At 44.9% G+C, this 16,517-nt stretch overlaps 1 protein-coding gene across 3 annotated transcripts in view; it reads left to right on the plus strand.

Moving 5' to 3' along the window:
* Cbl (Cbl proto-oncogene) overlaps window positions 1–16,413 on the plus strand; it is a 99,042-nt gene extending 82,629 nt beyond the window's left edge. For all 3 annotated transcript variants that reach the window (XM_063255915.1, XM_063255914.1, XM_063255916.1), the window contains 4 exons: window positions 4,081–4,221; window positions 4,596–4,693; window positions 5,521–5,703; window positions 6,648–16,413. In XM_063255915.1, the coding sequence (XP_063111985.1) occupies window positions 4,081–4,221; window positions 4,596–4,693; window positions 5,521–5,703; window positions 6,648–6,940 (715 nt within the window). In that variant the 3' untranslated portion in view covers window positions 6,941–16,413. The remainder of the gene's footprint in view (window positions 1–4,080; window positions 4,222–4,595; window positions 4,694–5,520; window positions 5,704–6,647) is intronic.
* The last annotated feature ends 104 nt before the right edge of the window (window positions 16,414–16,517 follow it).

Genomic DNA, 16,517 nt, shown 5'->3' on the forward strand with positions numbered 1-16,517 from the left:
TTTTAATTCTTTAATTTAATTTGATATTTTAGGTTATTACTTTTTCAGTATTATAGATAGCACTATAGTAAATACTCTTGATTTTTCTGCTATGTATGTTTATCCTCTATAGTTAAGAGAATAGAAATTTAAAATTATTGGTAGTAAATTATAAGCTTTTATATTACCAAGAAATGTATGCTGTAGTTCTATTTCTTGCTTATGTTGTATGCTTTGTCTTATATCAAAATGGCTGCTTTCAACCTTTTTCCATCCTTATATTGAAAATGTATTTCTTTTTTAAGTTTAAAAAAGTTTTTTTCAAATCCATTTTATTTTAAAGAGGAAAAAAAAAACAGCATAAAACAAAATTTTGAAACAATCAGGAGACAGTGATGATACATACATTGTGCATTGTTATCTCCAAATCAGTCACCCAGTGCACAAAATACCTGTATTCAGTTGTGCAAACAATACCAGCACACATCTACCTGTTCAGTGAACTCACAGAAATCAGTAGTATAACTATCTCAACTATTTTATATATATATATACAAAATATATATATTTATTTATTTATAAATATATATTTATTTATATTTTTTTCTTTCAGCTTCTCACACTAGTGAGACAATATGATGTTTATACATGTGTGTCTGATTTATTTCAGTTATGAGTATGGTTTTTTCTTTTTTTTTTTTCTTGCTTCCTTGGATTTTATATGAGTATGGTTTTAATTGCATTTGTTTAGCTATAAAAGTCTTTGTTTATCCTTCTTTATGGCAGAGTAGTACTCCATTGCATAAAATACCACATCTTTTTTATGCATTCCTTAGTAGATGAGCATTTAGATTGTTTCCAAGATCTGATTTTTTTTTTTTTTTGTCTTTTTCATTTTTATCGGTACCGGGGATCGAACTCACGACCACCTGCTTGCAAGGCAGGTGCTTATGCTGCTGAGCTAAGTCCCCAGCCCCCAGCCCCCAAGATCTGATTATTACAAATTGTAATAATCTATATACTATAGACATGGTGCTACTATAAACATGGGTGCACACATATTGCTGTGGTATGTTTCTAATTCTTTTGGGAAGATACCCAGAAGGGGAATTAGGTGGGTTAAATGCAACCTCTAGTCCTAGTTTTTTGAGAAATCTTCACACTGATTTCCACAGTAGTTGTACCAGTCTGCATTCCCCCCCAACACTGGAAAAGGTTTCTTTTTCCCCTCCAGCATTTGTTATTGATTTCTTAATGATGGCCATTCTTTCCAGGATGAGGTAGACTCTTAGTGTAGTTTTAATTTGCATCTCTCGAATGACCAGCGATATTGAACATTTTTTCACATATTTATTTGCTATTCGTATTTCTTCATCTGAGTAGTGCCTATTCATCTCAGATGCCCATTTTGGGATTGGGTCTTTAAATCTGGGAAGACTGATTTTTTTTTTAAAGTTCTTTATATGTTCTCAATAGAAATCTGAAGGGGTATCTCTTTTTTTCTTTCCTTTTTTTTTTTTTTTTTTGTCTTTTTCCTTTTTATCGGTACCGGGGATCGAACTCACGACTGCCTGCTTGCAAGGCAGGCGCTTATACCGCTGAGCTAAATCCCCAGCCCTGAGGGGGTATCTCTTATAAGCAGTGTATGCGTGGGGGAGATTCATAAATCCATTTTGACATTCTTTGTCTTGAAGAAATTGAACCATTTGGACCTACTCTTTTCACCATTTTTCCATTGTTTTCTAGGTTCCTTTTTTCCTGTTTTCATACTGGTTTTGGGTTGAAGTATTTCTACTATACCAGGTCACTCTTTCTGTTCTTTAATAGGTATCCTAGAAATTCCAGTATGCATCCTTGGATAGAGTGTACTTTATCATTATTGATTGATTGATTGACTTGTTGAATATTTGAGATAGGGTCTCTTATGTAGTTCAGGCTGACCTTGATTTCACTGTGTGGCCCAAGCTGGACTTGAATTCATGATAATCCTCCTGCCTCAGCCTCCTGAGTGCTAGGATTACAGCCCACTACGCCTAGCAAGATAGGGTCTTGCTTTGTATTCCAGGCTGGCCTTGAACTCACCAACTTTCTACCCTCCTGCCCTAGCCTTCCAAGTGCTGGGATTACATGAGTCCACACCACCCCTGCCTCACATTTTTTAAAAAGGTTTTTATTGGATGCCTTATATTATGGAGCTAGTTTCTCTTAGCATTTCAAAGATACTCCAAGTTAGGTGTGGTATGCACACCTGTAATCCAAGTACTTGGGAAACTGAGACAGGAGGAGTATGCTGACTTGGAGGCTATCCTGAACTACCTACTGAGACCCTGTCTCAAAAAAAAAAAAAAAAAGTTACCTAGCCAGGGATTTAGCTCAGTGGCATAAGTACCTGCCTGGCAAGTGCGAGGTCGTGAGTTCAATTCCTGTTACCAAAAAGAAAAAAAAAAGTTATCTAGGAAATTGTAATTTGATTGGGGGAGGGTACTAGGGGTCAAACTGTAGTTTGATATTTTAGGTTATTACTTTTTCAGTATTATAGATAGCAGTATAGTAAATACTCTTGATTTTGTGTGTGTGTGTGTGTGTGTGTGTGTGTGTGTGTGTGTGTATCTTTTAAAGACAAGGTTTCACCGTATAGTTCAGGCTGGCTTTGAATTCACTTTGTAGCCCAGGCTGGCCTTGAACTCACAGCACTCCCCCTGTTTCAGCCTCCTGAGTGCTGGTATCTTGATTATTTCCCTAGGAAAAATTCTTAGAAATGGAATTTGAGTTAACACTCTAAAAAGTTGAAGCAGCCTTTTATTTCTACAGCTATTTAAGAAAGTACCCATTTATTGACTTGCAGCTTTATTGACATTGGTGATTTCACTTAATTTGAATTGTTTTGCCTCACGAAAATTACAAACATAAAGTTGAACACCTCTGTACTTCTCTGGATTCAGTTATTAGCGTTTTGTTAACATTTGTATCACACACTATATGTTCTTCATTTTACCAGTCTGTCTTGCTTGTTTGACATATTTCAAAGCAAATCATCTGTGAGTTAGTACATCTCTACCTCGTAATTTCAGCATGCATTGCAGAATCTTAAATTGGTATTTGCCTGTACATAAGCGATTTTTCAGTGATGACCATAATGTCTAAGCTGGGTGCTGGGCCTTCCTGCTTGGAGGCTAAGGTGGGAGGGATGCTTGTACCTAGGGATTCAAAGCTAGCATGCATTGCTGTTATACTTTTAAGACTAAAAATTAAGTCAGTACAGAGAGGCAAATGTAAGAGCTGCTCCTCAATAGAGTATGTCAAGCATGCAGAAAAATAGAGAGGAGAAACACTCAGAAATTTGCACTCCAAAAAGCAATTTGCGTGCTTCCTTTACAGTTCACTGGTGTGAGACTTCCTGTCATGGGGCAGGTGGGAGCGGGGTTGGTTCACAGGTTTGTGGAGGACGGGCTGAGAACACCGTATGCTTTTAGAGCACCTGTCTAACACACACCTGGGGTTTGGTTCCCAGCACTGCGAAACAAACAAAAGGTAACCGGCAGCAGAATCAGAATGCTGGGCTCTAGTTCCAGAATTGTTGCACAGAAAACTGTTTTTTCTTTATTTTAGATTTTTCTTATAGAAATATTGAGGAGGAAAAGTGTACTTTAAAAAGGTGATGTGTGAGACAAGGTTTTGACAACACGTGCTGCACTTTTGAAACCATGGGTAGGTTTTGCAATGGCAGGGATTTGGTACAGTCCTAGAGCGCTGTCAGAAAGCTGCCTGCTATTGCTTCTTCAGACCCAGCGACAGGAAACCCAGGGCACCCGCTTTAGAATTGGGACCCACGGTGAAACTGACGTGGAGGTTGGGACCAGCTGGCGTCAGGTGCAGACCCCAGGGCAGCCGTGTCACGCATATTGTCACCCCTTTGGTCAGCTGAAAGTGGCATTTTAGCTGGTGCGCCTCTTAATGACCTTTCTTGGTTAGTAGAAATACATAATAGTTCCCAGCAGTTTTGTATTTTACGCTGCTGAATTTGAGTTGTGTCTGTTTTGAAGTTGCATGTTTCACACTTGAAAGTTTTCTGGATTGATTTTTTTATTCATCATCTTGCAGACCTCTTCCAGTGCCAAAACTGCCGCCTGGAGAACGGGGTGAGAGTGAGGAGGACACAGAATACATGACTCCCTCTTCTAGGCCGACAGGGCTTCAAAAGCCAGACTTGAAACGGCCTTCAGAGACAGCCCAGAGTTCACGGTGGGTTCAGAGCCGCCCTGCTTGGGACCGCACACCTTCCTGTGCAAGTGCAGCCGTCACCTGCGTGGCTTGCTGCTTGCACACGCGGTTATCTAGAATAAAAGCAATAAGTCAAGTCTAGTGCCTAATGTTTAAGTCTCTCGTAGCTGTAAGAAATTCTGCTGTTTTCTCACTGTCACAGTGACCGTCAGAGTACACACATCTGTAAATTGTCACAAGAGGCACTCTTGTATCATTTTTTGGTGGTAACGGCCCGAGAGGCCTGTGTTCCGAGAGAACTGGGACCTAGCATAGCTGTGACAGCAAAGCCTTAGTAAGTTTGCAGGTCACAGCGTTCTGTTTCTGAAGATTGTTCTGCTTTCCTTCCTGTTCAGAGCGGGTGACTGTGACCAGCAGACTGATAGCTGCACATACGAAGCAATGTATAATATTCAGTCCCAGGCGCCGTCTGCCACCGAGAGCAGCACCTTTGGTGAGTAGCCCTCTCTGCTACTTAAAAAATCCTTGATGTGCCATAGGAATAAGCCTGTGACATTTGGCTACTGAGATAGTTTGACCAAAGGAGAGAGTTGTTGTCAGTAATGTTTGATAAAATACCTTTGATTCATGGGCAGGGTGACCCTTGCCCACTTTATTTCCGTTTTCTACAGCTTGTTCCTTTTGTGCTTTTTTATCCTCAGGCCTGGAGACTTTTGTGTTCCGTGGCCTGGACGTGCAGTTCTGGCAGCCCTCTTTCATTCCCATTGCATTGATGAAATTCTTGTGTGTGTGGGTGGCGCATACTTAATTCCCATGATGACAAACTTCCTGAGTTGAAAGTTCAGGGAGCCGGCACACACAGGGCGCCACACAGGGCGCCGTGGCTGATCAGAGGTGAAACAGATAGAAGTGCTATCAAAAGGCACTTGAGGGGCTGGGGATTTAGCTCAGCGGCATAAGCGCCTGCCTTGCAAGCAGGCAGTCCTGAGTTCGATCCCTGGTACCGACAAAAAGGAAAAAGACCAAAAAAAAAAAAAAAGGCACTTGAATCCTTGCCCTGGAGAGGTGGCTGTTAACTTTAGCAACAGTAACCTTTGACACATTCCACAGCAGAGCTACAAGTCTGCACAGATGCTATTTTCTGTTTCTTTTTATTTCTACCCACAAGGCCTCACATGATGTTTGGCATCTAGTAGGCACTGAGTAACTGTAGACTGGAGAAGGTGGTTGTATGCAGGCGTGAATGAATGGGTGCCCTGGACGGCGGGGGCTGTTAAAGATGAGGTGTGTCAGGAGACCATAATGCCACCGCTTCTCCAGGTGAAGGCATTTTGGCTGCAGCCCACACAAGCACTGGCCCTGAGGAATCAGAAAATGACGATGATGGCTATGATGTCCCTAAGCCACCGGTACCAGCTGTCCTAGCCCGCCGGACTCTCTCGGACATCTCCAATGCGAGCTCTTCCTTAGGCTGGTTGTCTCTGGATGCTGAACCCTCAACAAGTGAGCCTAGAGGCTGTGTTGGGTTGGATCCTGATGCATACTGGGAGGTGACACAAGTGGCACAAGTTGGTAGGGGGTGGGGTGGACTAACCATGTCTAAATGGGGAGAAACCTACTCCTGCGTTCCAGATTATGAAATCAGACTGTGTTTAAACTCTTCAGACTTAGAAATGCTGGGAAGATAGGGTTTTGTGATTTTTTTTTTTCCCCCCCAACTATGCCTTAAGAAGACACAGCTAAATTAAGTTGATGCTCAGACTTTACACTCTTGTCTTCTGGACCCTGTTCCAGTGGAGAGCAGGCAGACTGTCCTGAAATGCATGTGGAGAGGCTGGAGCCAGCCTACATTGGGTCTGGACTGCCAGGGTCTGCCCTTCTTGCACCTGTGGCTGCCTGGTAGGACTGCAGGCAGTGATCTCCACCCATTCTGTGTTGGTGCTTAAGCTTTTTTCTGCTCCTAATTTGTAGAAAAAGGAATTTAGTATTTTCTGATTCTCTCAGATTTAAAAAAAAAAAATCTGATGATTATATGTATGAGAATTTGTCATGCAGAGGGGGCCGGGAATATAATTCAGTGGCGTCAGCTCCTGCTTGGCAAATACAAGGTCATGAGTTTGATTCCCTGTATTCCCCCCCCCCCCAAAAAAAGGAAAGACAATTTGTCACTCAGTTTAAAAAATGATGCAGATATTACATGTTTATCATAGCAACAGTGGCTGTAAATAGAACAGGTCTGTGGTATATTTAGAATGCGGCTGCTGTTGTGATAAGGAGGAAGCTAAATCCAAGAGCCCTTGAACCTCTAAAACCCATTTTGCGACAGAAAAGTACAGGCCTTCAATTGACAAGTCAGTCATGAGTTGATATTAACACATTGTTACTACTTTATAGTATTGCCACTAATTGAAGATTTACCTGAATATTTTCTTTGCTATTTCTTCCAGATTTTACTGAGGGTTCTCAAGTTCCCGAGCGGCCCCCAAAACCATTTCCTCGGAGAATCAACTCTGAACGGAAAGCAGGTAGCTGTCAGCAAGGCGGTGGTGTTGCCGTGGCCACCCCCGCTGCCACCCCAACGCCTCAGCTCTCCAGTGAGATTGAAAACCTCATGAGCCAGGGCTACTCCTACCAGGACATTCAGAAAGCTTTGGTCATCGCCCACAACAACATTGAAATGGCCAAAAACATCCTCCGAGAATTCGTTACTATTTCATCCCCTGCTCATGTGGCCACCTAGCACATCCCTCCCTATCACAGCTGCGAGCATCCAAGAGCTGGGCTCTTGAGGAGCATCTAGGAGGGCAGAAGCTCTTTTGGGGACTTCACAGTGAGGTCCTGCCCTCTCTGTGAGTATCATACCATGGTCCCAAGATTTCAAAGCAGTGGAATGAAAATGGAGCAGCTAATGTGTTTTATTATTGTATTGTTCTTGGAGGTGTCCTTCAGTCCCTACTTGGAGAAAGTGTGGATTTTTATTACGTGGTAACCTTCCTGAGGAACAGTCCAGAAAGCAGTAGAATAAGTATTGTGCTGTAAACCCTAATTGAGGACGTAAGACTTTCCTTGGTGGAGGATATGTTCATGTCTGTCTGTCTGTCTGTGGTTGTGTGTCCTGTGATGATAAGATTATTCTGCTGGGTTAATCTCAAGTGGGGAATTAGTACAAGAGGTTCAGGAAGGAATCTTTGGGAAGACTTCGGCTGCTGTGGTATTCCACCCGGCTCCTGTGTGTACCACACCTTCAGCACTCCCCGTTGGCTTAGGTCAGCATGTGCATAGCTAAAACGTCGTGCATTTTTAAGAACACTTTCCTGTCCTTTACCTCTCAGCCCACCCTCAGTGTTCTGTCATTGGCAGTGGGCCTACAGTGGCTAGCCTTCCTGAGGCCACGCCCTTAGGGGGCGTTCTGTGTTGTGTGACAGTATTGGTTTGTTTGGCCGAGGTAGGTAAGAGAGAAAGCACTGTGGCTGTGTCACTGTAGTCATGTCTAATGCTAGCAGTTAACACGGGGCACTCCAAAGCAGTGTGGTAGGAACATTGGATTTGCTGAAATAAGATTTGAATTATCCTAATTACATGATGACTGATGTGAGATAGAGGCCTTCAGATACATTCCATGTCCTCCCCAGTAATTACTCTGTGGGAGTCCGTTGCCTTGATGCCAGGCGTGTGATCTGGTATAGGTCATGAGTCTTTCTACTTCACAGTAGGGGACGAACATGTTTCCAGGATGACTTTCTGGCCCAAACACCATGAAACTTCTAGGAAATTTCACTTATAGGCTATTTAGATGCACAAAGTAGATAGGATTTATCTGTTTAGTTTTTCTTTCCAGTTAATCAGTTACAGCTTACATGGGTATCTTTTTGAACATGAGCCAGATTAGCTTTTCTTCAGAAATGACTTTGTTTGTCCTTGTGGTAGGGCAGCATTTTGTGGATCATTCGCACCTTTCCTGTATTGGTGACTTGGTTTTCTCTCGTGCCTAGGGCTTTGGGAATGAAATGTTGCTTTCCTCCATTTCTTGCCTTTTTTATTCCCTTTATGTGCCATGTACACTGTGTTTACTCTCTGAAATAAATTACTCTAATCAAAGATAACATGGGAAAAGGCTGGCAGTTTGTGACCTTGCAAGTCCAGCCGGGAGACCCTCTGTGCTGTGGATGCTGCCCAGCGACTGAGCAGCGTGCACTCCTTCCCCTTGTCAGAAGCCAGCCTGCTGTCTGCAAAGTTACCTTCCTCAGGATCAGTCCAGACGAGAATGACCCTGCTAAAGCCAGCTTTCTTGTCCTGCTCTGAGTCTTCTCAGGGTGTCCATCTGCTCCACAATCTTGGTGTTTTATCCTCTTGGCTCAAGCTATGTATATTCCTAAAACAGACCGTGCAGGGCTTGATGAGGCTTGCTGTGGTTGCTAGGGTCATCTCCTGTCTCCCCCACAGGGGAGGAAACAGCGGAGCCCCCGTGGGCGCAGTTCCTGCACTGGGATGGAGGGAGGCGGGGAAGGGGGCGGCAAGTAAGCAGCTGTGGGCTAACGTCCCCATTCTAAAAGCAGGTAGTGTTTAGTTTTACATTTTGCTTAAATACTGAAGGCCTAAACTAAGAACTAGGAAAGGGAAAATGCCAGCAGTTTCCAGGACTATCCAGATGATCAGATTTTTCTCTCTAGATATTTCTCTTAATTTGAAGATCTGTTAAGAAAAAAAGCTCTGGCTGCATCTCTTCTGCCTGTCCAGTGCATCCCCACCCTGCATGAGATTATTGTCTGTCCTGGCCAAGCTGAAGTTTTTTCCTTTCTCTGCTGAGCAACTGTGTGGCTCTTCAATCCACCCTGAAACTGATGGTCCAGGCGTCTGTGTCAAGCCTGTGCACACTGGTGAGCTTGGGCAGTGATTGGGTAGATGAAAATCTGCAGGTGTCAAAGGCTTTGGACCATTGTGTCATGCTCGTGCCTCAGGTGCTCAGAGAAAATGCCAGGGTCTCAGCTGGAAATTGACAACCTTAAGAAGGTTGTCACACAATTCCTGTTTAGAGGATGGACTCAAAATGTAAATTTCATTCTACTTTTCTTTGAAGCATCTATTATTCATCTTTCATTTGTATTCTGACTGGGGGGGAATTAGTACAAGAGGGGGTGGGGGACATCTCGAGGGATTGGGCCCAGGGCCTTTGCATTGAGCCACATTCCTAGCCTTTCTTTAAATTCTGAGATAGGGTCTTACTGAGTTGTGCAGGCTGGCTTGAACTTGCTGTTACCCTGCCTCAGCCTCTCAGAATGCTGAGCTGATGGGGTTACAGGTGTGTGGTGCTGTGCTGGACTTACACTCCAATTTTGAATACTCTGGCTCTTGCTCTGAAGTTAACTTAAATTGCCATTCAGTAGGCTTTGAGTTTGCCATTTTTAGCGAGCCCAGTCCTTTTTCTCCCTCCCCATTAGAAATGGTTGATATGTTCAAGAAAACCACTTTAATTTTTCTGTTTTTAAAGATTCATTAGGCTGTTGTATTAACCCAATTTTTTGTTTTCTGTGGGTTTTTTGTTTGTTTGTTTTTTGGTACCAGGGATCAAACCCATGACCTCACGCTTGCGAAGCAGGCACTTGTTTGGCTGAGCTAAATCCCTGGCTGGCCTCAATTTCCTATTTTCTGTTTTGGTACCGAGAATCAAACTAGGACTTGCACTTGCCAGGCAGGTGCTTTGCTATGAGCTAAATCCTTGGCCCTCTGTGTTTTTTGTGTGTTGCTTTACATAAGCTGCCTCGTTGCGAGCTGGCTGTCGTGCAGCTTGCAAAACTGTACTTGCGCAGCTGCCCTTCCACACTCCTGCTAAATCCGAAGTCCTCAGAGTGGAAAACCTGTGGGGTCTAGACTGTGCCTCCCCTTAGCTAAGCGGTGGATTGGGTAGCCCGTCATCTCAGCATGTATGTGCTAGTACTTATGTAAATACAGTGGTGGTCTCTCGCCGGGGTCAGCCCTTGGCTCCCGCCAGCCCTCTTTCCCCAGCCCCGCCCCCACAGCCTGCTGTTCTCCGGTGGTCTCTTCTCTTCTCAGCAGCCTCACCACCAGGTCTCAAGATGCCGGGCAGTACTGTTCACAGCATTCAGCATTTACTTTGAACTGAAACATTGGGGAGCTGGGCATGGTGGCATCATTCTAGCACTCAGGAGGGTGAGGCAGAAGAATCATCTTGAGTTTGAGACCAACCTAGACTGCATAAGCGAATTCAAGGCCAGTCTGTACTGTACAGCAGGCCCTGTCTCAAATTCCCCTCCAAAATATTGGGGTTGGGAAAGATTTGTTGTTCTTCACTCTTAAAATATTTATTTCCTGTGTAGGGAAGTAGAATATTTTATGGTGGAAACAGCAGACTTTCAAATCAGTTTTTATAACACAACTTGCTTGCAAACTAAGGACCAGCTATCTATTCCCTTTAAGGTACAGTTAACAATATCTAGACGTTTGTGCTAATTGTTCAGCAGTGTATTAGTGCAGAATGTTCTCCTACCTCACATCATGAAAGTCAAAAGCTTATTGACCTTTCCAAACTCCCCGTCTTGCTTGTTGGCTTTCTTAACCACGAATGACCACTATCTGCTGAGCAGCATATTCTGACAGTTGGCCCAGCCACAGCAGTTCGATGGTTCTTCATTTAGCAGGTGTTTTGAGTACTGTGTGCCAGTGTGTCCTCCGTGCTACCACAGGGACTGCACTGGAACTGTGTGGCACGTAACTTCTTCCCAGTAAGGCGTACAGTTTATATGTAGCATTTCGATATGACTTGCTGTCATAGACCTGTCTTGCTAAAAATTGCTCCAAGACTCTTCCATTAAGCCCTGCTGCTGTCATCATTGTCCTCCTCCTTTTTTTTTTTTTTTTTTTTTTTTGAGACAAAATCTTGTATCATTCAGGCTGGCCTTAAGCTGGTAGAAACCCTCCTGCCTCAGTCTTCACAAGTGCTGAGAAGGCATGTGTGTGCCACCATGCCCTGACTAACCCTGTTGTCTTCTACAGCTTTGATAATGTCTAGGAGATTCCTTGGTCTTAAGTTTCATTGATACCCACTTGGCTGGTCACTGAGAATTGAACTCAGTACCTTGCACTTGCCAAGCTGGCGCTTATATTGCTGAGCTGTATCCTGGCCCTGACACCACCTCACCTTTGTTACATATTTCTATAGGTCTGATGAGTGGATTGAAAGATATTTAGGCTCAGAGTTAACACAGTTGGGCATTAAATGTTTAAGCAAAGTGGTCTGCTTTTCAATCTAGTATCTCTCCAAGTACTCTTTTCAATAGTGCCTTCTTTGATCTTTTTATTCGTCTGCTTGTGTTCCTGACACTCTTAGAAAGGTTTTTCTTTTTCACCCTCTGGCCTTTCGTCCCAGAGCAGGGAGCTCAAAGATGCCAGGGTTTCCTGTCTACACATCATTCTCCTCCTAGACCTTAAAGCTTTGAAACCCAGTTGGAGATACTTTTACCTCTGCATAATGCATTAATTATGTTACTACTGTGATCTCAGTCTGTGCTAGCATCCTACCCCATGCACCCTGCACCCCCACACCCCTACACCCCTGAAGCTGCAGTACTGGTCATTGAACCCAGGGCCTTCCCACTGACCTACTATCTCCAGCCTTTTGCATTTGACGCAGAGTCTTGCTACATTCACCAGGCTGGGCTCAAACTTGTGATCCTCCTACATCCAGCCCGTAGAGTGCTGGAATTACAGGCAGAGGCCCCCATGCCAGGCATTTGGCTCTCTTTCCTTGGGAATGCACATAGCCATTTAATGCGTGGAGCAAGGCTAATGGTGGAATCAGATCCAGCCTGAGCATGATTTTTGAGTGTGGTTTTTTGGGGGGTTTTTTTGTCTTTTTTGAGACAGGGTCTCGCTCTGCAGTTCAGGCTGGCCTTGAGCTCACTTTGTAGCTCTCGAAATTGCAATGATCCTCCCACCTCAGCTTCCCAAGTGCTGGGATTACAGGCATGAGCCACCACGCTTGGCCGATTTTTGAGATTTTTTTGACTGCAGAAAATTATTAGAGCTAGCACTATAATAGATAGAAGGAGGAAAAGGCGGGATTGGATGGGGTAAGTTCCAGACCAGGATGCAGATCTAACACCATTTCTTTTTGGTGTTTTGAGGCAAGGTCTCGCTGTATAGTTCAGGCTGGCCTTGAGCTCGTGGGGTCTTCCAGCCTCTGCCTCCCAAAGGCAGATGACAGGCATGCACCACCATGCCTGGCTCTCACACCATTTCTGTGTTCACAATAACCTCTCCCTCCTGTCCACCTCCGAGGGCCCTTTTCACACATAGTTGCTGTTCTTTTGCTTTTCTTTGTCCTCAGTAGGAAGTGAGCCATGGTTCTTGGGAAGGCCTGAGTCTGCCCTTAGGGGGCACTCTCAGCCTGGTTCTGGCGCTGGCATCTGCTCCCATATCCCCCTGGTGGACTCTTGGATTGTCTGTCTTCTTACAACTTTAAGTATCTTTTGCTTGGTCAGCAATCTAGTGTCTTTAGATGGACTCAGCTTTCAGCTATTTTTTCTGCATTTCTTGAATCATTTGTTTGTAGTTCCTCTTTCTTCAGTAGCCAGATTTTTTCCCCTTAAGATTTTATTTTTAACTTTCCTAGTTAGGGATCAAGCTGCACAAAGGAGGGGGTCATTTTAAGGACACAGGGTCTGTCATACCCAGGGTAGAAAGCCCAGTTGATTCCTTTGCATGGTGCTGAGACTGTAACCCTTTGCACTTAAGTCTTTCCTCCTGCTGTAGTTTGTTTGCATGCGTGGTCCCCACGTAGACACCCCAGCGGTCAAGTTCATACAGCCTTCAGCTGCAGGAATCATGACACAGAGTCCCAGTTCATATTTTTAAGAATGAATACGTTTAGCTCACACATTGATCAGCGTCCTTCCAGGCCACTTGGCTTTCAGCGAGGGCAAGGCGTGGTGGCAGACCAGGGAGCACCAGCACAGTCCTTTAGCTGGGAGTTGGGAACTTCTGAGGAGCAGGCTGTGGACTCCCTAGAGCCTCTGGGAAGACTTGGGCCCTAGGAGAAGAGCTACTGCTGTCCTGTCGTTTTGAGGATGGAAAGGCAGGCTTGAGAACATGCTGAGTTATCAAGGAAATCCTTAGGTTTAATATTGCCTGGTCACTGCCTTTGATCCCTCCCTCCCCCAATTAGCCTTGGCTTCCAGGAGTTTTCTCCTTCTTGAGTCTTGTCCCAGGTGACATTTCTTAGTCTCCATTTAGCCTCAGGTTTTTAGCCTTCTTTCTTTTAGAGAGAAGATCACAGATTCCCACTGTGACCACTACTCTGGGCTTCTGCACTCTCTTTAGGTTTTGGTGCTGAGTATCTGTCTCCTGCAGCCCTCGTTACCCCCTTTCTCCTGGGCAGCGGAGCTCTGCAGCAGTGTCCTTGAGCCGCGTGCCCAAAGCACCTCGGGGACTGCTCACAGCCATAAGAATAGGTGAGAGTAGGGGCAGTTGCCAGGATGTAAACTAGAGTGTGACGTGGAACGGAGCTTTTACCGCACATCTTCCCACCTCAGTGTCCCGATTAGCCTGGACTGCAGATGCACACCACCACACCCAGCATTACTACACATCTGGTGTTCTTTTGGGTGGTTTTTTTTTTTTTCTTTTTTTGGTCTTTTTGAGACAGGGTCTCGCTATGCAGTTCAGGCTGGCCTTGAGCTCACTTTGTAGCCCAGGCTGGCCTCGAACTTGCATTGATCCCCCTGCCTCAGCCTCCTGAGTAATGGGATTACAAGTGTGAGCCACCATGCCCACTTACGGTTTTTAGTTTGGGTTCGGGTTTGGATTTTTTTGGTGCTAGGGATGGAACTCATGACCTTGAGCTTGCAAGGCAGGTGCTTATGCCACTGAGCTAAATCCTCGGCCCCTGGCTATGGTTTTTTTTAAAACCCCACCCCTACGCATTTTTAGACAGGCTGCCTGTATTCTTCCTTGACCCTGTGTTAAAGCTTTTTAAAAATTTTTTTAAAGCTATGCTGCTGCTTGCCTGGATCTTTGGATCCTACTTATCCTGTCCTAGGGCCAGTGCTGAGTTGTGAGGCATTTTGTACTGCCTTGTTTAAAACTTTTTTTAAACCACTAGAGTCATTTGATAAACAAGTAACCTAAACATCCAGAAATACACATTGAGGTACATAGGAAGGGCATGGCATCAAACTTCCCACTTGATGGTGTAGTTCAGGCTCCTGAGTGAAGGAGCAGAGGGACAGTAATGCCTTGTGCCTTCACAGTGTCCCAGAAAATCTGCGCTGTCCACAGGGGGCAATTGCCAGTGTTTCTTGGTTCCAGAAAGTAGCGCAAGAGTACGATGGGGAAACAGGAGAGGGAGCACGAGCTCTGCACATGCTGCAGGTTGCATAGAAGCTGCACTGTGGAGGGGCCAGCTGTTGACTAACAGAATAGCAGCTGTTTGGAGATCTTGCTGCACTTTCCCTAGTATAGTGCGTGAAAAAAATGTGGCTCACCACTCCCTTTGTTTGTACAGAGCTAAGGCAGAAAGCCAACCTTAAATCTACTGACCTGGCAGCTAAAACATCCACAAAGTTCTCATCACCTGATCCTGTATTCCTGATTCAGTCCCAGCAATGAATGAGAGGTGGTCCCCGCATCGCCTGGCCCATGCCTGCCTCCACCCAGGAAGCAGAGAGGCCCAGGCGCAGCCGGGCAGCTCCTGGGCTTGGGGCCGCTTCCCTGTGCGGGCCCCTGTGCAGGCCCCGAGGCGGTGTGTGCTGGGCCTGTGCTTTGCTTTCTTCCTCCCTTCCTCCCTCTGACCTTAGGGTAGATGAGGGTAGCTGTGCCAGGATGGCTGTCTTGAAACAGAAGAGGCTCAGGTCTGCTGAGGCATCTGCAGAGCACGCGCTCCTCTCTGCCCTTCTTGTGCTGCGATGAGGGAGCCTGCACAGTGCCAGGGAGAGCGGATGCCTCCTGACCTGCCCTGCTTGGCACTATTCGAGTGTCTTGGCCTTGAATGAAAAGCCTCAGTTCCTGCTGAAATGGGGTAGGGCCTGGCAGCTGTGAGGCACCTCCTCTGTCTGCCTTTCGGCTGTGGTGACTTGGCGCTTTTAACCTTATATATCTTTTTTTCTTTATTCAAAACAAAACAATTTTTAGCACACTGAAAAAAAAAAAAGCCAAATGTTTTGTGCCTTTCTAAGGCAGCACTGTATCCCAGGCTGCATTTTAGGACTTAATATGGAAACACCAGAGTCTGAGCTTCTCCGCTTTAGTATCCTAACCCTAGAATCTTGGGGACAGGCAGTCCTTCTGTAGATGGGAGGTGGCACAGGGGTGCAGTGTGTCTGTGGTCCCTTTCCCCTATACCCTGGCGTCATCTGGTTGATTCATTCAGCAGCTTAACTATCAGATTGGATATTTTGCCCCCTGTGGGACAATTTCCGGGTGTGCCAACGCCGCCCAGCGTGGTCTGCCCGGAAGGCCAGGAAGTCTGATCAGCCTCGTTGCTTTTGCTGGATTCTGAGCCGCCACAGGCCTGTCTCTCAAGAGTTGCTCTCCTTTCAGTTGAAGGCTTCAGACTTAAAGCATTAAACAGCTACGTCCCCTACAGCGTCTCATTTTCCCGGGGCAGAGGCCACAAGGAACACACCAGAGGCCCGGAGGTGTGGTGGCTGTAATAGGGTTCAGGGAAAAAAACGTTTTCATGCAGTGACATTTTGCTTATCTCTCATCCTTCAGTTCTTCCCTGCCTTTAACTAATAATTGGAAGATAGAAACAGTTCTCTTTATGGCCCTTCTTATTCAAGATTTTGAAATTCTTGGCCTGGGTGGGGCTGGGGAGAACTTGGGTGTTTTCTCCAGAATGATGAATCCCAATTTGTATATCAGTGTTAAGAAGAAAACAAAATACACTTAGATGAGATTTTTCATGGACTATTTTAAAAACTGTGTCATTAATTTAAAAATTTATATTAGCAGTATTTAATCATTCTCACCTGTAAAGAATAAGAAAAACAGAAGGTAAATATTCTTACGGAGAATAGCAGAGCTTTAAGATTCATTTTCAAGTCCATTTTGTTTTGCCAATGTATTAATGTTAGAGATCTGTTATACTAATGTTATTTATTAATTTTTTCATTTCCATATACAGTTAACTAAAGAGCTTTTTCAAGCACCCATGTCTGTAAAAAAAAAATATTTTTAAATAAAGTTTCTTTTATCGTAGCTGACTTGAATTCTTGCTTGATGGGGCTGGAAGGTGGTGCCTCACGGCAGCCCTGGGCCCAGCTGCCAGGGCAGAGACCGCTGTCACCACAAGGCAGCACTCA

This window comes from Cavia porcellus, unplaced genomic scaffold (genome assembly GCF_034190915.1).
Source record: "Cavia porcellus strain 051 isolate PalLab524CR breed Dunkin Hartley unplaced genomic scaffold, mCavPor4.1 scaffold_9, whole genome shotgun sequence".
Taxonomy (NCBI): domain Eukaryota; kingdom Metazoa; phylum Chordata; class Mammalia; order Rodentia; family Caviidae; genus Cavia; species Cavia porcellus.